The 26,933-nt window shown below is 38.7% G+C and overlaps 1 protein-coding gene across 1 annotated transcript in view; it reads right to left on the bottom strand.

Annotated features, from left to right (window-relative positions):
- MCF2 (MCF.2 cell line derived transforming sequence) overlaps positions 1–26,933 on the bottom strand; it is a 125,481-nt gene that overhangs the window by 45,837 nt on the left and 52,711 nt on the right. Inside the window, exons 5-13 of the mRNA XM_027534128.1 lie at positions 19,839–19,958; positions 18,883–18,999; positions 17,287–17,436; positions 16,363–16,496; positions 15,937–16,051; positions 12,852–12,971; positions 10,382–10,573; positions 8,899–9,090; positions 4,512–4,672 (exon numbers count right to left, since the gene is read on the bottom strand). Coding sequence (XP_027389929.1) covers positions 4,512–4,672; positions 8,899–9,090; positions 10,382–10,573; positions 12,852–12,971; positions 15,937–16,051; positions 16,363–16,496; positions 17,287–17,436; positions 18,883–18,999; positions 19,839–19,958 — 1,301 coding nt within the window. The remainder of the gene's footprint in view (positions 1–4,511; positions 4,673–8,898; positions 9,091–10,381; positions 10,574–12,851; positions 12,972–15,936; positions 16,052–16,362; positions 16,497–17,286; positions 17,437–18,882; positions 19,000–19,838; positions 19,959–26,933) is intronic.

Below are 26,933 nucleotides of genomic sequence, written 5' to 3'. Positions count from 1 at the left end.
AAAGAGAGATTAATGTGCCAACATGTTTATATTAGTATTTTAAAATCACACTATATATAACAGATGATTGGTTAGACTTATTTATATGATTTCAACTTCTCATAGAGCATGATTTTGCCATGTATTCACCCATTCTCTCATTCATTGAACACTCACTGGATTGCTGAGCAAGCATGAAGTTAGGTGTTAGTACCTATGACTATTTGCAGATTTAGTTATCATTCTAATATATAAGCATTTAATCAAATTGTAGCTCACTGATTAACTGAATCAAAAAGAGTTTCAGGATAAAATCTCAATTTAACTAATAATTAGAGCATCTGACATTTATTTGGCACTTACTATATGCTGGACACTATTCTAAGCCCTATATGTGCATTTGCTTTTTTACCTCTCAAATTGACCCTTGAAGATAAGTACTACTTTCCCATTATATAGGTTAAGCATAAGATGTCCAAGAAGCAGAAGTGGTACACAAATCTGTATAATCTACTGTCAGAATTCATGTTTCTAAGCACTCTATATAAAACAACATTACTGAAGCACATTAAAATGCTAAAACAAAACCAAATTTAAAAAAAAAACCCAACTTCATCAAAATTCCAAGCTTCCATCTTTCTGTTCTTCCTGTGTAATCTTTCTTTTTGTTCTGTTCAATCTTTCTGTTTCATTTACAAAGGGTGAGCCCTTGTATTACCAAGCAAGGAGTCCACATGCTCCTCCAGAGTCCAGGGCATGGTCCAGTCAAAGACTAGGCCATTCAAGTTCCTAAGTCTCAGGGCTGCTGAAAAGAACCCTGCCCAGAAGGGCTGTGTGCATCACTTCTCACCATGAAAGGAACAGATTTCTTGTCCTTTCTGCCTCTACTGGGAGCTACTGCAAGGCCCACTCAGGGAAAGACTCTGCCGTTAATGAGTTCTCTAAACTTTATCCTTCTCTCCATTTACTTAAAATATATTCTATACAGGAATTTTTACCTTTATATAATATATATGTAAATGGATAAATATAAATTAGACTTAGTGGCAATTACCATATAAAATTAGTTTCTCAATAAATATTGATGTCCATCACTTTAAAGAAACTTGATATCCAGAGATCCAAAGTTACTTATAAAGCAAACTTAGGGAGCTTTACAAACTAGCTTTTACTAATTAATTCTTTGCAAATACATTAAGAGATGAAAAAGGAGTGCATACAAAATTTATGAGAAGTATATCTTTTTTGAAAAGCAAGGTATTGGGTTGGTCAAAAAGTTTGTTCAGGTGTTTCTGTAAGACGTTACAGAAAAATCTGACCTGAACTTTTTGGCCAACCCAATAGATGTCTTCATTCTTTTAATAATGTGACTATGCTGCTGCTGCTGCTAAGTCGCTTCAGTCATGTCCAACTCTGTGCGACCCCACAGATGGCAGCCCACCAGGCTCCACCGTCCCTGGGATTCTCCAGGCAAGAACACTGGAGTGGGTTGCCATTTCCTTCTCCAATGCATGAAAGTGAAAAGTGAAAGTGAAGTCGCTCAGTTGTGTCCAACTCTTCATGACCGCATGGACTGCAGCCTACCAGGCTCCTCCGTCCATGGGATTTTCCAGGCAAGAGTACTGGAGTGGGTTGCCATTGCCTTCTCCAGAACTGAGCTTACATTCTAGCAAAAGAAACAGAAAACAGGCAATTATACTAAAGCTAGGAAGATATGAAGAGGGGCTTGATATCCCATAGTATAACACCTGACCAAACTGGGGTGCAGGAGAGGAGGAGAGGCAGGAAGGAAGAACTTACCTTAAGCAAGAGAAGAGAACACTAGGTGTAAAGTCCAAAGGGCAAGACAACTAGGGGCATTTAAGAAGGGAAAGTGGGAAACAGGGAGACTGCTATAGTTGTCAAGGCAATGGATGGGTGTTAGCTTGGATTAGGAAAGTGGCAGTGAGGGCTAGCAGGGCGGATTCGAAGAAGTGGAATTTTGGACTGATTAGAGGTGGGGATGAGTGAGAAAGAGGAGCAGAAAAAATGGCATCCTTTTGGGGTATGCTGAGACTGAGCTGCCAATAGGAAATTCAAGGAGGCAAATTGTAAATACAGACTCTGAAGTTTAGGAGAAAGATCGAGACTAGAGCTACAGGTTTAGGAGCTCAAACCATTTTATCTCTCACACACAATGTTCTTTCATAACTTCCCTCTATATGAAATATTAATTCAGCAAAATATTTATTACATCTTTCTAGGTGCCAGACAAAAGATTCTATTTGATGCAAATTAATAAAGATAAACAAAAACAACAAAAAAAACAGTTTGACTTTTTTTTTTTTGGTTTAGTATGGTTGACTTATTTTATTAAAAAAAATTAACACTTCCGTGTTGATTTGACCAAATCTCATATTTTTTTTTAACCAAATCTTATATATTTGACTTAGCAATTAAAAGTTTTGAAGAATTATTTGGACCTGATTGTTATAATTTCCATTACTCACAGACCAAGTAGGTAAAATGAACCGTGTTTGTAGCATAAATGATGCTCTGATTTAATTTAGGAACCATGATAGATAACTGATATAATCATTTATCCATCCATGTCATTTATTCAGTAAGCTGCCATCTTCCTCATAAATACCTTAGGCAAATTCAAGCTACTCCCAACAAATAGGCTTACTGTGGGTGACACAGTCTCTAAAATGAAAGCAAATTTATTTTAACAAATTTAAGTTAAAAGCCAATTGTTTTCTTTGTTTTTGTCTTACGAGTGGTCATCTGATAAAAGAGAATAATCCACTTTTTATATAGTTATTTTCCAATATAAGTGGATTGCTTATTATGAAAGCTAATGGATGCTTATGATGAAAAAAATGAGAAAGTTAACCTTAAGTAGAATGTGAGAAGGAACTGTTGCTGGTTTTAGGTGCCAAACTGATTTTTCACATGTACACAAACTCAGAAAATGTACTGATGAAAAGTAATAAAGATGGGTACCTTTTGAAAAAAGTTTACATGCTTGAAAGAAAGAATATCCAACTCCCACTGCAGAAAGAAAGTGTAATGCCATTAAATAAGAATATCAGAAAGAAAAAAAATGAAACAACACAAAACAAAATGTACTTTTAGTGACTAAGGCCTTGAACGGATCTTGGGCAGTCTTTTCAGAGCTCTGTTCTTCAACTGTTCAGAGGAGTTGAGCTTTTAGAGAACCATAAAGCAAGAGGCCTTCATAAGAGGGAAGGAATAGTCTGGTTTATTGAGTATTTTTAAGTATTCTACAATTTTTTAACTTTGCCTTCAGTAGGTATTTCACTTTGAAATCAATAGGCATTATTATTCCTAATTTATAGACAAACAAAACAAGGCAAAATCAACAAAACAGGTTAAGTGAACTGTCCCTGGTCACACACCCCAGGAATGGAGCCAGAAATGCAACTGAGTTCTGTCTTCTGCTTAGGAATATCAACCTATTCTATTTTTATTCTCATAGCTGTTGGTTTTGATCCCCTATTGGTTTTTGTTCTTCTTATTCTTTTTTTCCTAGTATCTTCTTAGTATTATTCATTTATGGCAATGCTTATAGTTTTATTTGTGAGTATATTTTTATATTTAATAACCATTAACTACATGACTTTTATCATCTTAGCTTAGTTACCTGCTTTCATCACTTGGTTTTAATATGATCTCTGCTGGAGCTGAGCTGGACTTTTATATTCATTATGCCTGGCTCAGGCTTTCTCTGATTTTCAAAGCAGTTCCCATATATTCATGAAGTCTCTGATTCTCTCAGATCAAAGAGATGGAATTTAGGCCCACCTTCACAAACTTAACTAACTTAGGGCCCCAAAGACCAAACTACTTTCCCCTAAGGGGCTCCAGAGGCAGCTCAAGGAAAACCTTGGGGCAATAGTCATCTTATTTCCAGAGTAGCTCAATACCACAGAGAGCATCATTATTTTATCCCACAGAACTTAGAAAATAGAAATAAATATTACATGTTTAAAATCGTCTACAAAGATTAAAACAAGTAAATGAACTCTCTAACAGTTAATTACTAGCAAAATTATTTGATTTACCTGTACGTCTTTAGAAAAGTCAATCTATTTGATTATCTAAGCCATTCACTTATTAGAAGCCTATAAGAACCAAATAATAGTTTATCCCTATAAGTGGTAAACGCATGTATGTATATACTATTTTCATATGCTTCCTTGCACCTGCTGAAGAAAAGGGTGAATTGTGAGTTTGATGCTAGTATAAAGTTCATATTCACTGCAAAATTGGGAAATTCAGCCCAGATTTTCATCATCCTGTACTGTACTATATTACTACTATGTTTAATTATTGTACAATAATCTCTATCATGACTCCTGCCTTCTGCAATACAATCTGCACATGACCAAGGATGCTTAAAAAAAACAATTCCTATTTCTCAGGATTGAAGAATGAGTTCAGTATTTACATTAAAAGTAACAAAGTAAACAACAGCAAGAAGAAAAGAGAGAGAAAAGGGGAATCTAAGATACTCTACCTTGTGTAGGTGAAAAAATGGTGCTCCAGATCTGACCAAATTGTCAGAAGCAGATACTACAAACGGAATCGGCCTCACATGTTTATCTGTCAGGTTTCTGAAACCAGCCTGTTGGTTCTCAAATATACTTCGGATGTTTTCAAGCTTGAGTTGGATGGTCTGCATTTGAACCTGCAGGTTACACAAGAAATCTATGAAATATTTTCTGAAATGGGGGTCATAACAAATCCTATTACATTTCTCAGTCTCAGACAGATACAAAATTAATTTAGACTTTAATATACAACTAGAAGAAATTTAGGAAAGTAATGGGGAACAGATTAAGGCATTATTTCACATGGTTACAAAACCAGAAGGTCTCGACCAAAACAACTTGAAGAAGAAATTTATCAAGCAATCATCAAATAAGTCAGTCACTGAATAGGTGATTTACCCTTCATTGGCTGAAAGGGGATAACAGCTAGAAAAGAGGGTGTGTTGAGCACAAGAAAGCTACCAAGTTAAGCGCTGTCACAGTAGTTTGTTATGTTTTAGCCTGCAGGACATTCTACAGTTCACCATGTTATACTGGGTTGGTCAAAAAGTTCGTTTGGGTTTTTCTGTAAGATGGTATGGAAAAACTGGAATGAACTTTTTGTCTAACTCAGTAAAAGGCTCCTCAGAGTCACTGATGGATAATGTACCCTTCTGGCCCTCCTATATGATTTGAGGCAGCAAGAGTTAGGCTTCGTTGCTTCTAGACTCACTTGGTTATCGCCAAGGCTATGTTTCTGATCTTCTGCGGCATGCCCCTAAGATCTGAAGCTAAACATGGATTTAAATACTATTCTAAACTTTGGAGTCAATGAGACACTTTAGCAGCAAATAACATCACAAGATGCTCTTATCTATACTGTGGAGAGAGAGCTTGATGGCAGCTGCAAGGGGGTGGTGCTGAACTAACCTAAGCTCTCTACCCTGCCAACACGAGCTTCTACTGCTCCCCATTCCCCAGGTAGACCCATATCCTTCCTTTATCACTTTATCCTCAAACTGAGTGGGAAAGCTGGATCTGTGTCTACAGAGCATCTTCTGGTGGTCACTGCAGCAGGAAGGAAAGATGATAGGCGTAGACTGTTCTTGATATGGGCCCAATATCCTATGACAGTTTTGGACATTTCTCGAAGGATGCACAAGAAAATATATGTGAAAGCTGCTAGTAAGTGAAAAGAGTTTAAAAGTGATGCAGTCATGGGACTTCCCTGGTGATCCAGTGGTTAAGATTCTGCACTCCCACTGCAGGCTACATAGGTTCAACCCCCAGTGGAAGAACTAAGATGTCACATGCCATTCAGCCAAAAAAAAAAATGTTTTTAATTAAAAATCATTCAAAGCTCAAAAAGGAAATTCAGTTGAGTTTGGTTCAGTCGCCCAGTCGTGTCTGCCTCTTTGCAACCTCATGGACTACAGCATGCTAGGCTTCTCTGTCCATCACCAACTCCTGGAGCTTGCTCAAACTCATGTCCATTGAATCGGTGATGCCATCCAACCATCTCATTCTCTGTCATCTCCTTCTCCTTTGTCTTCAATCTTTCCCAGCATCAGGGTCTTTTCCAATGAGTCAGCTCTTCGCATTATGTGGCTGAAGTATTGGAGCCTCAGCTTCAGTATCAATCCTTCCAATGAATATTCAGGACTGATTTCATTTAGGATTGACTGGCTTGATCTCCTTGCAGTCCAAGGGATTCTCAAGAGTCTTCTCCAACACCACAGTTCAAAAGCATCAATTCTGCAGTGCTCAACTTTCTTTATGGTCCAACTCTCATATCCATACATCACTACTGGAAAAACCATAGCTTTGCCAAGACAGTTCTTTGAGGGTAAAGGATTGTCTCTGCTTTTTAATATGCTGTCTAGGTTTGTCATAACTTTTCTCCTAAGGAGCAAGCGTCTTTTAATTTCATGGCTGCAGTCACCATCTGCAGTGATTCTGAAGCGCAAGAAAATAGTCTGTTACTGTTTCCATTGTTTCCCCATACATTTGCCACGAAGTGATGGGACAGGATGCCATGATCTTCATTTTTGGAATGTTGAGTTTGAAGCCAGCTTTTTCACTCTCCTCTTTAACTTTCATCAAGAGGCTCTTTAGTTCTTCGCTTTCTGCCATAAGGGTGGTGTCATCTGCGTATCTGAGGTTATTGATATTTCTGTCTGCAATCTTGATTCCAGCTTATGCTTCATCCAGTCCAGTATTTCGCATGATGTACTCTGCATATAAGTTAAATAAGCAAGATGACAATATATAGCCTTGATGTACTCCTTTCCCAATTTGGAACCAGGCCATTGTTCCATGTCTGGTTCTAACTGTTGCCTCTTGACCTGCATACAGATTTCTCAGGAGTCAGGTAAGATGGCCTGGTATTCCCATCTCTAAGAATTTTCCAGTTTGTTGTGATCCACAGAGTGAAAGGCTTTAGCACAGTCAATGAAGCAGAAGTAGATGTTTTTCTGGAATTCTCTTGCTTTTGCTATGATCCAATGATGTTGGCAATTTGATCTCTGGTTCCTCTGCCTTTTCTAAATCCAGCTTGAACATTTGGAAATTCTCAGTTTATGTACTGTTGAAGCCCAGCTTGGAGAATTTTGAACATTACTTTGCTAGTGTGTGAGATGAGTGAGATTGTGCAATAGTTTGAACATTCTTTGGCATTGTATTTCTTTGGGATTGGAATGAAAACTGACCTTTTCCAGTCCCATGGCCACTGCTGAGTTTTCCAAATTTGCTGGCATATTGAGTGCAGCACTTTCACAGCATCTTAGGATTTGAAATAGCTGAACTGGAATTCCATCACCTCCACTAGCTTTGTTCATAGTGATGCTTCCTAAGGCCCATTTGACTTCACATTCCAGGATGTCTGGCTCTAGATGAGTGACCATACCATGGTGGTTATCTGGGTCATGAAGATCTTTTCTGTACAGTTCTTCTGTGTATTCTTGCTACCTCTTCTTAATATATTCTGCTTCTGTTCGGTCCATACCATTTCTGCCCTTTATTGTGCCCATCTTTGCATGAAATGTTCCCTTGGTGTCTCTAATTTTCTTGAAGAGATCTCTAGTCTTTCCCATTCTCTTGTTTTCCTCTCTTTACATTGATCACTTAGGTAGGCTTTCTTATTTCTCCTTCTAATCTCTGTAACTCTGCATTCAGATGGATATATCTTTCCTTTTCTCCCTTGCCTTTTACTTCTCTTCTTTTCTCAGCTATCTGTAAGGCCTCCTCAGACAACCATTTTGCCTTTCTGCATTTCTTCTTCTTGGGGATGGTTTTGAACCCCACCTCCTGTACAATGTCATGAACCTCTGTCCATAGTTCTTCAGGTGCTCTATTTATCAAATCTAATCCCTTGAATCTATTTCTCACTTCTACTGTATAATAGTAAGAGATTTGATTTAGATCATACCTGAATGGTCTAGTGGTTTCCCCTACTTTCTTCAATTGAAGTCTGAATTTTGCAATAAGGAGTTCATGATCTGAGCCACAGTCAGCACCTGGTCTTGTTTTTGCTGACTGTACAGAGCTTCTCCATCTTCAGCTGCAAAGAATGTAATCAATCTGATTTCAGTGTTGACCATATGGTAATGTCCTTGTGTAGAGTCCTCTCTTGTGTTATTGGAAGAGGTTGTTTGCTATGACCAGTGTGTTCTCTTGGTAAACTCTGTTAGCCTTTGCCCTGCTTCATTTTGTATTCCAAGGCCAATCTTGCCTGTTACTCCAGGTATCTCTTGACTTCCTACTTTTGCATTCCAATCCCCTATGATGATAAGGACATCTTTCATATCATGTTAGTTCTGGAAGGTCTTGTAGGTCTTCATAGATCTGATCAATTTCATCTTCTACAGCATCAGTGGTTGGGGCATAGACTTGGATTACTGTGATGTTGAATGGTTTGCCTTGGAAATGAACTGAGATCATTCTGTCATTTTTGAGAGTGCACCCAAGTACTGCACTTTGGACTCTTTCATTGACCACGAAGGCTACTCTATTTCTTCCAAGGGATCCTTGCCCACAGTAGTAGATATAATAGTCATCTGAATTAAATTCGCCCATTCCAGTCCATTTTAGTTAACTGATTACTAAAATGTCAATGTTCACTCTTGCTATCTCCTGTTTGAGCACTTCTGATTTACTTTGATTCATGGACCTAACATTCCAGGTAGGAAATTACTCATTATAAGGCAAATATAAATATTAGGATTCTTTGACATGTAACAGTGGCTCTGATATAACCCCGATCGTTAAGAGAACTCTGTAATTGCAACGTGATGTAAAGTTGCCTGTGAAGCAGTAAAACTCTTATCAACACTAACACAATCATAGCTTTTAAAAATTTGTTTCCATGCCCCCCCAAGTCTCTTACCTTGAGTTCAGGAGATAAAATTATACCAAATTCATACTGTAGGGTTTCAGGATCATAATTTATAAAGGGTAGAGCCATTTCAAGAAAATTTTCAATGTCTTGGAGGGCCTTCTGTGCATCTTCTTTAGACTGAAACTTGTCTATTTCTTGATTAGCCAGAAGGCACTCTCCTTCATCACAGCACTGGAGAGCCTGGTAAGCAAATCCCACACACACACAAACCATGAATGAATAAATGAGAAATCTGTTTGTCCCTTAGGAGACTGTTTATCAGCCCTGGCTGCTATGAATCAGAGTTGTTTTCAGAGCTGTTAAAAAGAAAAAAAAAATCTCTACTCCCAGAAATTCTAATTCAGTAGCTCTGGGCTGTAAGCCAGGCTCCACAGGTATTTCTTTCTTTCTTTCTTTCTTTTTTTTTTTTTGAAATATAGCTGATTTACAATGTTGTACTAATTTCTGCTGCATAGCAAAGTGATTCAAGTGATTCAGTTATATATATACATATATATTCTTTTTCATATCCTTTTCCATTACGGTTTATCACAGGATATTGAATATAGTTCCCTGTGGTATAGAGTAGAACTTTGTTGTTTATCCATCCTGTATGTAATAGTTTGCATCTGCTCACCCCAATCTCCTATTCCATCCCTCCCTGACGAACCTCCCCCTTGGCAACCAGAAATCTCTTCTCTGTATCTCCACAGGTACTTCAGAGGCACGGCCAAGGCTGGGAAGCCCTGTACTCATTTCATAACAAGGAATTCATTCTGACCATTCTCTCAACACCAGCTGCACATTCTTTCCCAAAAATCAATAACTGAAATATGAAATTCTTTGCAAAATCTCAAGTGTAATAAAAATGCATGATGATCGCCTAGCACAAAGAAAAAGTTTCCTCGCCACAGAAGATGTACAGATTAGAATGCTCATGTTCAGATCCAATGCCTATATGTGATACCCCTATTTTACATTCCACTGCCATGATCAAAACTTCTCTTCACTGCCTAATCATCAAAGGGGTCAGACTCTTATTCCATGGAGGAACAGTTTCTAATCACTGTTTGTTGTTAGAACAGTTTCTAATCACTGTTGCTCACAGTTACATTGCTGTAACTATGAAATGTGGAATAAGAGTCAGACTTGAGCAAAATGGCCCCCATGGTTTTTCAAAGTGTTCTAACTGCAAACTATCACCAGAGCAGAGGCTTCAGAGATGAACCTAAAACAGAGGAAGCCATCACTACCACCATGCTCATATTCAGAACAGGGGCCAAAATCCTTATGGTCCTTAATCTTGGACCGGCCGTGAATACTGCAAAGTGGACGAATGAAATAGGCATAATCAAACTCAGTTATTCAGACTTCTTACAAATCTAATTTCAAAGCTATGCCAAACCCTGGCCCTATAGCCTCTGAGAAGGACTCGGGTAGAAAAAAATATATAATTTATCTTTCAGAAATGCACCATGTCCTGTGACGTTACCTGCTGTAGGAGTTTATGCATTTTAAAGGTCCTGTTGAGCTGTATCCGTTTGGTTCTGATTTCATTTACCAAAATATCAGAAAGGTAACGTAGTTCATTGCACCTCTGACAGATCAAATCCAGGGCATAATGATGACTTGCTGCGAGCCTGTGTCCATGTATTATTACGAACCGGGCCTTTGCTAACAGGTCCTGATTTTAAGAAAGAAGGAAAATAATAACTGCGAGATCTCTATCTGAATAGAGGGGGAGAAAATGTAATTAAAAAGGAAATTGGTTGAGCCAGAGGGAGATATTGCCAAGTGTACGGTTTGATGTCATACTTCTGCCAGCTGCAAAAAAGCTTCCAGTTATAGTCATTAGCTATACGTGCATGTGCATGCTAAGTTGCTTCAGTTGTGTCTGACTCTTTGCAAGCCCATGGACTGTAGCCCACCATGCTCCTCTATCCATGGGATTCTCCAGGCAAGAATACTGGAGTGAGTTGCCATGCCCTCCTCCAGGGGATCTTCTCGACCCAGGGATTGAACCTGCATCTCTTATGTCTCCTGCATCAGCAGGCAGGTCATTTACCACTAGTGCCACCTGAAAAGCCTAATGTCATTAGCTATGGCAGCGGTGTTATCGGAAGCTCATGCACTTCTGGTCACAGAAACAGAAAATTAACCAGCCCACCCAGAAGGTGGATGAGATTTGCTCCTCCTGGGAGGTACAGATTTAGAACAGAACAAAATATAATCAATGAGATGCAAACCAGCCAAGTGAAAGCTAAGGGATTTCATATCACCTCAGCCATGGAAATCCTGTTAGATCTAGTTGCCATCTACTTGAGGACTTGACGGCTCAGACAGTAAAGCATCTGCCTGCAATGCGGGAGACCCGGGTTCAATCCCTGGGTCGGGAAGATCCCCTGGAGAAGGAAATGGCAACCCACTCCAGTATTCTTGCCTGGAAAATCCCATGGATGGAGCCTGGTAGGCTACAGTCCACGGGGTCACAAAGAGTCAGACACGACAGAACAACTTCACTTCACTTCACTTTTTTGAGGACTTGACAGATTTGAAGAGACCGCCACAGGGTTTCCCTGTCAAAAAGGAACTCAAAGCTTAGTCTCCATTCTAACTACTGACTGTCTCAACCCTGTGTTGTGACTGAAACATAAAATTTACCATCTTATCCATTTTGAAGTGTACAGTTAAGCAGTGTTGAGTGTATTCACATTGTTTTGCAAGATGAAAAAGATCTGGAGATGTGTTACACAATAATGCAGATATCCTCAATACTGTTGAACCATACACTTCAAAATGGTTAAGATGGTGAATTATATTTTGAGTGTCTTACCACAATTAAAACTAAAAATTATTCAAAACACAACAAAATGAAAACAAACAAAACAAAAACAGACAAAAAATTCAAAGCTCTGAAGCCAGTTTGCCTTCTCTTTTTTTCCAAACCAAAGAGATCTGGAACTTGCCCCATGATCACAAAGATCTACAAGTAAAATTCCAGAACTGAGCACCACAACCACTGCCTCTCAATTTTGTTTTTAGATGCTTATGCTACCGAGAAATCCATTTATTTGTTGAGAATACACCTTAAAAGGGCTTACCTGGTGGCTCAGCTGGTAAAGAATCTGCCTGTCATGCAGGAGACCTGGGTTTGATCCCTGGGTTGGGAAGGTCCCCTGGAGAAGGGAAAGGCTACCCACTCTAGTATTCTGGCCTGGAGAATTCCATGGACTGTATAGTCCATGGGGTCGCAGAGAGTCAGACATGACTGAGCTACTTTCACTTTCTCACCTTAAAAACAACAGCCTCGCTCTCACATACAAGACAGGAGAGCAAAGCTAGAATGCGTTGAGTGTAAAGCCTTGAGTTCAAGCTTTAAGACCAGCAGAATAAATGACAGCTGGCTCTTGTGAGTATTTATGCTTTATGTCCATATATCCCAGGTACTGTGCTAAGTGTTTTATCCACAGCATCCAAATAATTCCTAATAATCACTCTGCAAAGTAGGTCATCACATCCCCAATTTATAGATAAGGACACAGAGGTTTAGAAAACTTAGTTTACCCAAGGCCACACAGCTGGTAAGGCTAAATAGACCTATCTATATGAATCTGTGTCTGATTCAGTTGCATATATCAAATGATGGTTATTTAAGGAATTATATTTTTAAGGTTTCCATCGTTTCCAAATACCAAACAGCATTCTTGATAGACATTTTTCTAGCTTCTTCAAAATGATGTATGCTCTTGTTCCTATGGATGGGCCTGAAACAGTTACAACTATATGAGATGTCTGCAAGTTCATCTCAGGCCCACACTGAACAGAATAGACAAATATTGTTGAGCCCATCATACAGACTGTTGTTACAAGAGACTAGTCATAAGGGTTTATACTACCAAAAGACATCAAAATGTAACTATTATACTCTTTAGAGACACTGCATATCTAAAATATAATCTTACCTGAGAATTTTCATCCAAGTTTTCCAACTTTTTAATTTTTTGTTTCACTTGAGCTATAGTCCCTGTTACATCTGCCAACTCCGCTTGTTGATTTAGTATAAGTTCAGCTTCACTCACGAGCTAAAAGTAGGGGAGGAGAAAAAGTCTTCAAAGCACGCAAATTATTAAGCCTTTTCACCTAATAATCAAGCTTTGTAGTAAATGCTATTAATTAAGAACCTCAACATGGAAAAATCACACATACGGAAAATGTTTTCAGATATCTTATTCACAGAAATCAATATAATCTGTTAAAATTTAACCTGCTAGACATCAGTGTGCACTCATGATTTATAAAAGACCACAATGTACATGTGAAGGCATTTGTATGTGGACATGTATAGAGGTATACATACGTGCATATACATGCACATATATTCCCTAGCTGTATGGTGAGTGGCTCTAGAAACAAAGACCCTTCAGTAGCAATGAGCACATCTAATACCCAGACCTTGGTTTTGAAAATCATTTTCCAGAAAAAGAAATTGGGGCTTCATAGGAAATTGGCTGATTCCAGGGCTGAGACAGAACAGGAATACGATAAGCTTGGAACATCTCTTTATGCCAGAAAGTAAAGAACTGATAAAAATATCTGGACATGTCACAAGGACACAACAGCCAGGTGCAAACAACAGAACAGTCAAGAACATAATGAATTAAAAGCTATGAAGTCCTAAGCCCAATAAGTAGATAAATATTGTACTAAAGGGCATTTTTGACAGACATTTTTCTAGCATCTTCAAAATGACTTGTGCTCTTGTTCCTATTGGTGGGCCTAAAACAGCTACAACCTCATGACATATCTACACAAAAAATCAGCATTTCACAACTATCATAGTAAAGATTGGTTGGAGCAAGAATCATCAACTGATGATACACTGATGAATTTTTGATGAGGAGCAAGATAATTGCATGGCCTTACATTTTTTCCCTACATATTGGGTTGGCCGAAAAGTTCATTCGGGTTTTTCCATAACATCTTCCAGGAAAACCTGAATGAACCTTTGGCCAACCCAATATTTCCGACCAGTTGCAAGGGCAGGCAGGGGTGGTGGGGGGAAGTAACTGTAGCATGGAGAAATTCAACAGCACCCTGAAAGGGTGACCAAAACCCTCCAAAGGACACATCACATATGCAGTATTCTTGCTGGTCATATGCAGGTTAATCCAATCATGAGACAATGTCAGACATACTCAAAATGGTGAACATTTTATTTTAAAAACGACTGTATTTTTCCAAAATGTCAGTGTCATAAAAGACAAAGAAAGGCTACAAAAACATTAGAGATTAAAGGAGACTAAAGACACATGACAACTTAATGCAATACCTGACCCTCTAGACTGGATCCTGTGCTGAGGCAGGAAAATGATATAAAGGACATGATTGAGTCAATTGAGAAAATTGGAATGCTGATTGCAGATAATAGAAAAGTATTACATTATTCATAAATGTAAAAAATATGGCCACTGTACTGTGATTATGCAAGAAAATATTCCTATTTTGTGTGTTCAAGAGGATCTCAAGTTTGAGAATATTCAAGTTTTTTCTTACAAGTTTAAATTCCCACATATGCTTTTATTTAGTTAAATGCCTAAATATTCAGAACCTATCTGCTATGAACCTATCAGAGCCTATGTCACTATGAGAGACAGATTGCGTCAGTGAGATTCGGACTCATGACAAACAATAATAGTGATCAGAGGCAACAATGACTTCACAGAACAGACTATAACCACAGGATGACAATGCAACCTGGAGGCAAATTAACATATAAGTAGAGGCACAATGGGTTTGTTCAGGAAAAGTAATGTTGCTACATGTGTTTGGTTGGAGAGGAGGGACAGACATTAATATCTGGAAGGCCCAAGAGTAATCTGACCTATTCTTTCATTTTTTTAAATATAAATTTATTTATTTTAATTGGAGGCTAATTCCTTTACAATATTGTATTGGTTTTGCCATACATCAACATTAATCCACCACGGGTGTACGTGTGTTCTCCATCCTGACCCCCACTCCCACCTCCCTCCCCATACCATCCCTCTGGGTCATCCCAGTGCACCAGCCCCGAGCATCCTGTATCATGCATCAAACCTGGACTGATGATTCGTTTCACATATGATATTATACATGTTTCAATGCCATTCTCCCATATCATCCCACCCTCACCCTCTCCCACAGAGTCCAAAAGACTGTTCTATACCTATTCTTTCTTTAAGAAAAGTTTTACCGAGAGCCTGACACTTCAAAATCTGAATCACCAGAGGGAAAAGGCTGGTAATAACTGAGCCCTGGGTCCCCTCCCCCAACTGATTTGGCTAGAACAAATGGAATACTAGGCAAGTCAGCCATTCATGGGCAGAAACAGGCTGACCACATGTAAGAGAGAGAAGTGACTTTTCCTTGGATCCCTGGGAAAATACTATGACAGAGACTGGTAGAAGCATGGAGGCCGACTATAAAGGGAAAGGAAAATGAAGCTATGTCTCTTGACCATATAGGATGGATTTTCCAGAAGGACAGAACTAGAATATACTTATAACCTTTTAAATAATGTATAATTAAACACAATTTAATCTCATCCATCAGGCTTTTTTATAGAAATAAGTCGCTGAATCAGAAAAAAATGTTTTGTTAGATCATATTAAATATCGTCAGTATAGGTAGATGGTAGTTTAAAAATCATGAAGGAAGTTAGTATTATTCCCTTGGTAGATTTCCCATAGTCTGAAAGTATTTTACATCTAAAATACATTTGAATATCAAACATCAACGCAGACAGCAACTTTACCCCTGTCATCTACGTTAGCTCCTTAAGTGCTTTCCCATAAGAAATGAGCCTGAGCCAGAGAAGTATAAGTGTTGGCATTTTCGTAGCTGTTTTCTTCATTCTAAGTCAAAGCACACTCACACTTGCCTCCTTTTCACCTCTCTGGGGGTATACATGGGCATCCTGCATCTTGTGAGACTGTGTTTCTGATGATCAAGGAGTAAGAACCTCCAGCATAACAAAAGAAACTGTACCCAAGAAAAGTTTTAACTGACCTCTTGAAAATCCTGCTCAAACTTCCAGAGTTGCAAATACTGCTCCATTTTTAGCTGGTGTTTTTCCCAAAATCCATCAAAAGCTATTTCCATATCATGTACTTGAGTCAGCAATCTTAACAAAGCAAAATCATCATTAAACCAATGATTTGTATTGCAGGTAGGTAGATAACCCTGCTTTGGATGTTAAGAATTATTGGCAAAGTCACAGCCCATGACATTTGGTCCAGGTAGAGACTATCAGTGTCCACAGAATCTCCCCTATGAGCAAACTAATATCTGTGGGTCAACACGGGGAGGAGTTCTCAGCTTGAATGCCAGAGGTCCAGGAATACTTTTGCAGGTTAACAGGTAGCCACAAAAATATATAATTCCCTATCAAAAGTATAAGATAAGTAACTCTAAACCCCAAAGAATACTACTTACTTATTAATAGTTTGCCAGTCACCACTAGTCGGCTGATCATTTTCAAGTCTTGAACTCACAGCACCCTCAGCATCAGGCACTTCCAGATTTGTTAGCAGAAATTTTCCTTCTTTGGTTACAGCTGTGATATCCTTCTGTACAAAGGCAAAATAGGAAGTGTCAGCCTGCTGGGCACCTATTCTGAATGAGCTGGGTAGAAGGCAGCATACAGCAACAGATGCAGAATAGCATAGTTCTAGCACAGCCTTTGCTTTCATCACTGAAAAGTCAAGAACTACCTCAGTACCATGGAATCCAAAAGCTGCAAGGATCTCCAAGAAGCCTCTGCCTATTGAGACAGATTTACAGTCCCCAATTTTATAGGCACAAGTACCCCAAGGCTCAGTTTGTAGCTTCCTCTCACTGGTAGAAAGTTCTAATTTAATATGGAAGCAACCTAAGCATCCAACAACAGATGACTGGATAAAGAAGATATGGTATACATACATATATATATATACAATGGAAAACTACTCGGCCATTAAAGAATAGAATCTTGCCATTTGCAACGACATGGATGGACTGGGAGGGTATTATGCTAAGTGAAATAAGTCAGACAGAGAAAGACAAATACCATATGATGTCACTTATATGTGGAATCTAAAAAGTAAAACAAACTAGTGAAAAAAGAAACAGAGAACTAGTGGTTATGGATGGGGATAGGGAAGGAGGAGGGGCACCATTTCAAAAAAAGGGCCACTTAAATTCAACATATCCAGGACATCCTCCTCTCGTACTCTTTTTTTAATATTGTGCTTTACACCATATAAACATCTCTTTTTGTCTCCCTACCCAGCAATCTGTGTGAAATAAGACACACTCAACACCTCTCTATCAAAAGAAAGACCATGGAAAATTTTGGTTTGTCTCCCCTATCAGACATACCTTTAACAGGTGGTACCTTTCAGCACGAATTGCAAGAATTTCTTCCATTGCAGGAATGTCACCTGGTAGTTCTGTCTCAGCCAGTTCAGTTCCAAAGGACTGTAACATCTGAGCCGTATCTTTCACTGTGAGGGCAAAATTTTCTATAGCCTGCAAAGAGCCCGGGCATGATTCTCTTAATTCTGTGGTAACTTGGCCAGCATATCAAAACCTAGACCAGCAACTATATTAACTTTCATTTAGATATGACAGCCAAGACATATACTATGACCTCTCCTCTGCAAGGAAAGGTAGCATTGGCCTTGACAATGAACCCTAACTTTGCATCTAAGCCCCTAAGAAACTTAGTGAGGTGAAGAGACTTCTTGAATATCTAAACATCTGTACTTATTTCTCAAACAATGATGAAAACCGTTTCTTAAATATGCCACGTACTGAGTAATTTGTTTTATTATCTGGCAAAACATTGTGTGTTCCTTATTCTATTTAATTTTGGAATTGCACAACTGTTTTAATAATAACTACTTCTGAAGAGATATGAGAACATCAAAGCCACTTTATTATCATTTATGAACAAGTGTTAGCATTTGATGGACTAAGATGACAGAGGAACATTAGTCACAATAATTCATTTCAAGTTCTGGAGAAGATTTGAAGTTATGACCCCAAAGGCTCTGCTGCCCTAAAATGTCAAGTAAGGTTTGGTTGTTCATTTTGTTTCCAAAATCAGTGACTTAGAGAAAGGACAACATTTAGAGACTATATAAACCCTCTGTTTACCATGTAACTCAAGGCATCTGCTCTTTTATTTTTAGCTTTCTAGGTTATTAAAGGCAAGCCACTGCTTATTTTGACGACTCACTTTCATATGAATGAACAGGACTGCTGAATGAAAATAAAGATGAGGAAAATAAAATCCTGATTTAAGTAAATATCATTATTTCCTTCAGAAGGGTTCCCATCCCTCTGGAATTAGAAGACTCTTATATGACAAATTCACTCTAGTGAGGCACAGAGCCCTTGCTTATCCATACATTTCTAGAACAGAAGGCATTTTTGCTACAAATTTAACTGCCCCCAGCAGAATCACTAGACTGATGAGATTAATAAGATGACTCTCATTTTCTGAGGGCAAGCCATAGGCCAGGCACAGTGTCAAACATGGTACATCTGTAATCTTATTTAATCTTCTCAATAACCCAGTGAGGTCAAGTCTTATTCTTCCCACTGTATAGTTGGAAAAACTGAGGCTGAGAGAGCTTTTACAACTTGCACAAAGTTATATTGATAAAAATCAGCAGTGCTAGGATTTGAACCCAAACCCTTGGTTTCTTCAAGTTACTACACGGCCACAGGAGAGGGTGGGCAGAGTAAGGTCTCCTTATTCCCTAGGCCTCTCATTTAAATGCCATCCTCAGTGACTCTTCATCATTTCTAGATATTTCCTAAGCAAGAAAATCAAGACGTTGAATTATATGTTTTTGAAAAATAGGAACCCCAGAAATCTGTTTTTCCCAAGGAAGAAAAAAAAAAAATTCTAGAACTAGATTTCAAAAATGAACTACAGGCTCTACAGTAAGGGCAAAAGAAACATACATTTCTGAAGGTGATCCATTCACTGTGGCTGTACTGCAAGGTGCCGCCTAACTCAGTGGTTAACTGCTTGTCATCAATGTATGTCAGCAAATCACTAACTGAGCTCAGCATAACAACCTATACAAATAAGCGAGAAAGATACCGTTAACTGCCCTCCATGGCACTCCTCCACACAGCCAACTGTACAATGAACTTCAGCATTCGTTTAGCAGAAATTTATCTTTTATAAATGGTTCTAACAACTCTCTCCTGTACATCCCCACACACATGGATACACTACCTTCCCTCAAGGAATAATAGTTTTCATTTACAAAACATTCTCTGTAAAATGAAAGTAATCTCCATAGAAACCCAAACACCTGATTCTCTCTGACCTAAAAATTTTGCACTGTCTGTGGTCAACCCTCTGAAAGAATGTTAAGCCCATGACAAAGGAAGGGCTTTCTATAGTAAATTATAATTTATCATGAGGGACTGATCTTTGCAAAAGTAGCAAAATTTATGAGCACTCTTATTTCCTACACTAAAAGTGTATAAAAATATCTTCTGGAAAAAAAAAAAAAAAAAAGCTACTCTGAACTGCTCAGGATGTAAGTTCATGGGAGGTCAAATACATAAAACACACATTCATTTTATTCTCTAAAAATAAAATGTCCTGATTTTATACACACACACAAATACATACACATATATATATATACACACACACACATATATAACATATGGGATTTACATCTTTTTTCAAAACGAACTGCTTTGTTACAAATTGACTAATCTTTTCCTTTACTTTAACAGTAGGAGCAGAAGACTTTAAGGCATTTTGAATTTACATTTTTGGAAGACAAAATCTAAATTTTTTTCTTTTACATGCACTTGTGACCACATGTAAAATAACAACAACATGATACAAATTCTTCATGAGAAAGGGTCAAAACACTTAAATAATATATTCTTACCGGTAATTTGAGCATGAAATCTTCCTGACTAAATCGAAATCCAATGTCTGTGAAAGTTCGTTGGAGAAAACTGGTGGGACGAAGGACCAAAACCAAGTGCAAGTTCCCAGGGAATGAAGACTATAGGGAAAAAAACAGCACAGGAAAAAAAGAAAAAATTGTCAAAACATGCACTCGAGTGAGCACACGGCAAAAAATATATAATCAAAGAAAACAAATTCTAAAGTCATAAAATCCACTGAAAAGATAAAATTTAAAAAATGGATGCTGATAACATCTTAAAACACGAAAATAGAAATGAAATGAATGTAAGGTCATCAGGTCAGATCCTTGCAGTGCTTGTGGCCTGGAATTTTCTCACACTGAATTACACTCTTAAGCTTCATTTTAAACATGATTGTTTTTGTACTCAAATTGTTTTTAATCCTTGCAAAACAGAATCAGGAGGCAGATTTCTAGGATAGCCCTAAAAGCCTAAAGGGAGCTGAAATAGTGAATACCTGCAGTAAACAATGGAAGAAAACTATTTTGTGGACTTGTATTTTTATTTCATCCAAGAGACATTCACCAAATATCTTCTACATGTTTCCTCCACATATTTAAGTGAATGATTATCAGGCACTGTTAGCATTCAGTGTACACCAATTAATAACATACAGTCCCTACCCAGCTTGTAAGAAAATGATAGTCTAGAGTCCATTAGCATCATTTACTCTATAGCATGATAAGTTGATAAATGAAACAAGGGAATTAGAATAATATACAACAGGAAGGTGTAGCACAGAGCATCCTAGACCTAGGAATGTCAAAAAGGACTTGCCTAAAGAGGAATAAAGTGGATCAGACTGTTTTTCTGGTGTATCCATGTTTTCCAACTTCTTAGAATACTGGCATATAGTAGGTGGTCAAGAAGTAACTGTTAAATGAAAGAGTGCAAAAGACAAGGAGGACCCTATGCAAAATTCACAAGGGCTGGAATAATATGGCCTGATATAAGTAATAAAGTACCACATTCAAATGCTTACTGTATGCCAAGTATTTTGCTAACATCATCACAGTTCCTCTTCATAACAATCCTGTGAAGTAGTTAGGCAATCCACTTTTACAAATAAAGAAAGTGAGGCTCAGAGAGTTTAAGTATAACTTGGCTCAACTGGTGAAGTCTGAATTGGTACCCAAGACTGTATTACATCAAGAGGTCCCAGTCAGGAAAGCTAGAGGAAGATGCTGCCGGAGGGTGGAGAGATGTAGTCATGGGAGATGGTGCTAGAAAGATGAGCAGGATCCAGACCAGGAAAGATCTTGGGTCTTTTCCTGGATGCAAGGGGAGACTCTTAAGGGTTTTTAAGTAGCAGAGCGACATAATTAGATTTGCATTTTAGGAGGATCACTTTGGCTTTGGGAATGGACTGGATATGGACAAGAATGGAAGCAAACAGATGAGTTTGCATGCTGAAACAGTCATCTAAGCAAGAGATGATGAGTTTCTGAACTACAGCAACAACAACAGGGATAAGGGTAGAATTTAGGAGGTATAATGTGCAAAGTATGATAACTGGATATGTCTGATGAGAAAAGAATGACTATGACAGTCAATTTCCAGATTTCTGGCTTGAGTAATTAACTGGGTGAATGGTACAACCCTCATTGACATGGGAACACAAGAGAAGCAGGCTTTCAGGAGGGGGATAAGATACTGATTCTTATTCCTGGACCTATTGGGTTGGAAGGGTCAGCAGGACAACCAGATGATGTCCATCAGACAAATGGATGTACAAGGAAGGAGGGAAAGAAGCCTAGACTTCTTCTAGAATTGGGAGTCATCAGCCTCAAAAGAGCAGAGTGAAGCATAATAAAGCAAAATATGCTCAAAATGCTTTAAATACAGTCATCTTTCAGGAATGCTGAAATACTAATAATTGAGAAAAACTATAAAAGAAAAATTAATAAGATACTGTGGGGGCAGGTATATATGGAAAGTCTGTACTTTCTACTGTGAACCTAAATCTGCACTAAACAATACAGTCTATTTTTAAAAAAAGAATAACTTTCATAGAGGGATAAGACCTAGACTCTGAAATGACATTCAAAAGTGGAAATTTTTAAAATTTAATTCGAGATGGTGATAAAACCATAAACAAGTAGCAATGACAACTAAAGTGAGGGAAAGAGAACTGAATGTGACACAAATAGGGAAAAGAAAGGAGCACAAGCTTAAATCAGTAAATTAAACAATGATTACAAACAGACACAAATTGGGATGTCTATCCAACTGATCACTCCCCAAGGGGGCCATGTCTGCACTACCCTCCCCTCCCATGAGATTCTACATCCTCTCCCCACCAAATTCCTATGTTGAAACTTAAGCCACAATGTGAAGGTATTTGGTGGTGGAGTGTTCAGGAGATGACGAGGTCATGAGGATGGAGCCCTCATGAATGGGATTAGTGCCCTTAAGAAAGAGACCCCAGAGAGCTCCTTCACTCCTTCAGCCATGTGAGGACACAGAAAAGATGGCCATCTATGAAGCAGGAAGGAAGCAGGCCATCTATGAGCTCTCACCAGATACAGAATTTGCCAGCAACCTGACCTTGGACTTCAGACTCTAGAACTGTGAGAAGTAAATTCTGTTGTTTATAAGTCACACAGTCTATGGTATTCTGTTATAGCAGCCCATAAAGACTAAGACAGTCTCTTATTAATCTTAATATTGGTTCCTAATGAGAACTGTTATCTTTCTACATGACCTTGCCCTCCTAACACACAATGATTTGTCATGGGATGAAAATTTGATGTAAGCAGAATCCAAGTCTCACACTAGCATTTTTTGAACTAGCACTAAGGGAAGGAAACTTAGAGGGTGCAGTTCCAGGGCCACTGGTTAGCCATGACCCCTACAGCCAGAGGAAGCTTATTTCAAAGAACAAAGCAAACAAGTATAGAGAACTGGAAACAGAAACAGAGAGTCCCAATGATACTGTATATTCTACTGTCTATTATGTTGTTTTTCAGTTGCTAAGTCATGTCTAACCCTTTGTGACCTCATGGACTGCAGCACACCAGGCTTCCCTGTTCTTCACTGTCTATTATGTACAAATGTATACTTTAGTTTATGCTAAGAATGGTATAATACCTCCCATAGTTGTTATAAAAATTAAAAGAAATAATAAATATAAAGCTACTTTGTCAACCCTAGAAAAAACTAATAAGATAGTTTTTTTTTTTTTTTTAATTTACTTAGGGTTCTTGGACTTATGCACAAGTAGACTTAGACAAAAGGTTTTTCAGGCTATGGATAAAGGCTTGCTTAAGGGAAACTCAGACAGGGACTTGTGAGAACTCTGGACCTATTTCTAGACTGAGAGCACTAATTCTACTTCTACCCTGAAATAGAATTCATTTTAGGAGTTAAGTCTTTCCTTCTTCACATGGGCAAATTACCAGTATTAGTATTATACTTAACTGCCTTGACTCAGCTTATTTTTTCACTTTTAAATGGAATCAAGGGGCTATCCTAGTGGCTCAGTGGTGAAGAATCTGTCTGCCAATGCAGGAGACACGGATTCAATCCCTGGTCCAGGAAGATCCCACATGTCGTGTGCCACAACTGTTGAGCCTTTGCTCTAGAACCCGGGAGGCACAACTACTGAACTCATGTGTTGCAACTACTGAAGCCCATGCCTGTGCTCGGCTGTGAAGCACCTAGAACCTGTGCTCTGCAACAAGACACGCCCCTGCAATGAGAAGCCCACACACGTCAGTGAAGAGTAGGCCTCACTCACTGCAACTAGAGAGTAGCCCAAGCAGCAATAAAGACCCAGTGCAATGAAAAATAAATAAATGAAATGGAAAGCATCCTACTTTTGCCAACACTTAAAGCGCTTAAAGTACTCTTATTTTTATTCTTTCATGGACTCTAGGTTGATATGGCTTCATTGTCTTTTTCTGACTTTCCTTAATGTCATATTTTCTGGTATTGCATTAGAAATCTCTAGATGTGCGACCGACCCCAGGGATGACCAACTTAAAGCCTGGTATACTCGCCCCCATCCAAAACTGGGGGTGGGGGTAGGGGAGGATACTACAGGAATAGAGAAAACCATGTGGTGACTCTCTGCCCGAGGTCAGGCCCTGGTCTCTACCCTGCCACTCCTAGGAGAACAAGGCTGTCCCAGTAGTCAGGCCTCTGATGACACAATAGGGGACAAAGCAGAAAAGAGAGAGACGCAGAATCACTGTCCACAGAATCCATGGGAAAGAGAGTTCAGGCAGGGTTTGGGGGTGTTCAGCTGCTCCTAAGTCAGAGGTTTCATGTTGGTTGTTTTATTAAATCAGTTATTCTGTCTATTTGATAAAATAGTTATAAACATTCAAAGCTGAATAAAATGCTTCTAAAAATATTTCTACATTCTAATCAGATCATTCTTAAGTAAAACTTCCTGATTATTTTATCATACCTTCTCCTCCCTTAATTCCTTCAAAATGTTCAGTGATTTGCTTATCACAAAAAGCCTACCAAATTTGCATTTCTAAAGAAAAAGCACTATCAAGGATGAACACTTCATTTATTGCCTGTATAATCACATTTGCAATGTTGTTCATTATAGGATAATTTTATTGAGCCACCATGCAAATCTTCCTTGAATACACGGATCCATTAAACTGATAGCTACTCTCAAATCTAAGCCATTTGAAGGAACAAATAACTTGTAGGCAACAGCTATTATTTAGTAGGCAAAACTACTAAACAACTGGGTGGCACTCAAACAATTCATTTGATTTGTCAGAGTTACATTTTTTAGAAAACTAAATTATACAGTTCACACCAAGTATACTGTTTCTATCCCTCATGTCCATTAGATCCCACGTATGAATCAGATACACTTGACTTTTTAATCCCAGTCCCACTCACTTATCCCAGATTTAAATATGTGACTGCCAAACTAATTGCAGTAAATCCACAACTTCATATGAATGACTTTTCATAGCTTCTCTCCAGCAAACATACACACACACACACACACACACACATATATATATACACACATGTACATACATTTTTATGTCTTCAGGGCCTCTCAAAACCTTATGGTAGGAACAGGAGATTGGCTTGATGGCCATGGGTTGGAGTGTTGCTTTTTATTGAGTGACTACTATGAGAATTTTCCTCATTGTGAACATTACTCTGACATTATGCTAAGTATTTTATCTGCAGTAGATTCTGTTTTTACCCTCATTTCACAACTGGAGGAATTGAGTGTAGTAGGCAGAATAAAGGTTCCCCAAAGATGTCTACATCCTAATCCCTGGAACCTGTGAATATGTTACAAGGCAAAAGGGACTCTGTAAATGTGATCAAGTTAAGAATCTTCAGAGCTTCCCTGGTAGTTCAAGTGGTAAAGAAACTACCTGCAATGCAGGAGACCCAGTTTTGATCCCTGTGTTGGGAAGATCCCCTGGAGAAGGGCATGGCAACCCACTCCAGTATTCCTGCCTGGAGAACTCCATGGACAGAGGAGCCTGGAGGGCTACAGTCCATGGAGTCGCAAAGAGTTGGACATGACTGAGCGACTAACACCTCACCTCACCTTCTGATGCGGAAATAATCCTGGATTATTGGGTGGGAACAATGCAATCACAAGTAGAGTTATTAAACAGAGGGAGGCACGAGAATCAGAGAAGATATAACAACAGAAGCAGAGGTCAGAGTGATACAGGGCCATGAGCTAAGAAATGTGGGCAGCTTCTAGAAACTAGAATGTCAAGAAAATTGATTATCCTCTAAAGCCTCAGAAGCCCGGTTGATATCTTGGTCTTAGCCCAGTGAGACTCAGTTGGACTTCTGACCTCCAGAACTGTAATACATTTGGGTTATTTTGAGCTACTGAGTTTGTAGTTAGTTACAGTAGCAACTGGGAACTAATATGCTAAGTTTTTGTGATGCTAAGTAATTCTTCAAGAAATTCTAGCTTACAGCAAATACAGCTCCAGACCTTTGAGCTTTCCCATTCGGTTTGGGGAAATGATGTTCTACATTCTCTAGCATGCTGCCTTACAGACCTCTAATCTGGTTGGTTATATAAACATGAAAAGGCACAGTTTCTATTTTCGCCCAAATAAACCCTAGATTTTAAAACTATAAATCGTTTCGAGAGCTTGTCAAAAAAGCAAAAGGATGTGAGCAAGGGTCAGCCTTGTTTTCTTTGATTGCTTTTTTCTTTACAGAAAAAAAAGCATGCAGCATGAGAGAGGAAACGACATTGGTTTTAGGCACTGGTTGAAGGAGATTTTTTTTTCTTTTTTGTAGTTCCAACATGTGACTGCTTAAAGGCGCCTTGGTAAAAATGAACATGTTGCCCATCTTCACAGGGCTCAGAGCCATTTCTCCATCTCTGAGCCCAGCCCCACCCCAGCCCTGGCAAGCAGCTCCTACTGGTTCTTCAAATTCAGGGGCAGATAATTCGCTTTCTCTCCTCTTCTCCTCCCAGAGAAGACACTGAATCCCTTCTCCTCATGCCTGCCTTCAGATCACCCGACTATATGGCCTCACAACAGTTAGCACAGCAATAACAAGGACCGAAGGCATCACTTGATACATTTCACTGCTGAAGCCTGGAAACTAACCTTGTTTAATGTTATTTTATGCAGAATCTAAAACAGGCAATTCACACACTCTCTGCCCCCTTTTCAGTTATCCTAGCTACTTCTTCAAAAACTTTTACAAGTGGCTGATACCACATAAAAGTTTGATTATTTTACTATAAAAACAATTTATACTCCTAGAGCATCTTTAGGGCAAAGAAATGGGGTCACAATAAGAAAGGAACCCTTTACTGAAAGCCTAGGACATATGCTCCAGGCTTGTTATGTATATTATCCTATGTAGCCTTTGTAACATTGCAGTGAAGTAGGTGTTATGGCCTTTCCACAGATGGGCAAACTGAAGCACAGCATGGTACACTAACTACTTGCTACAGCTACCTGCTAAGGAGCAGGAGGACACAGGCCAATCTGAATCCTAAAGCCAAGCTCTTTTCAGGACACTTAACCCTTTTCAGACACGTCCTTCACAACGCACACTCTGACTGCATGCTC

Source organism: Bos indicus x Bos taurus, chromosome X (genome assembly GCF_003369695.1).
Source record: "Bos indicus x Bos taurus breed Angus x Brahman F1 hybrid chromosome X, Bos_hybrid_MaternalHap_v2.0, whole genome shotgun sequence".
NCBI lineage: Eukaryota > Metazoa > Chordata > Mammalia > Artiodactyla > Bovidae > Bos > Bos indicus x Bos taurus.
This window is presented reverse-complemented; position numbering and strand designations above follow the sequence as displayed.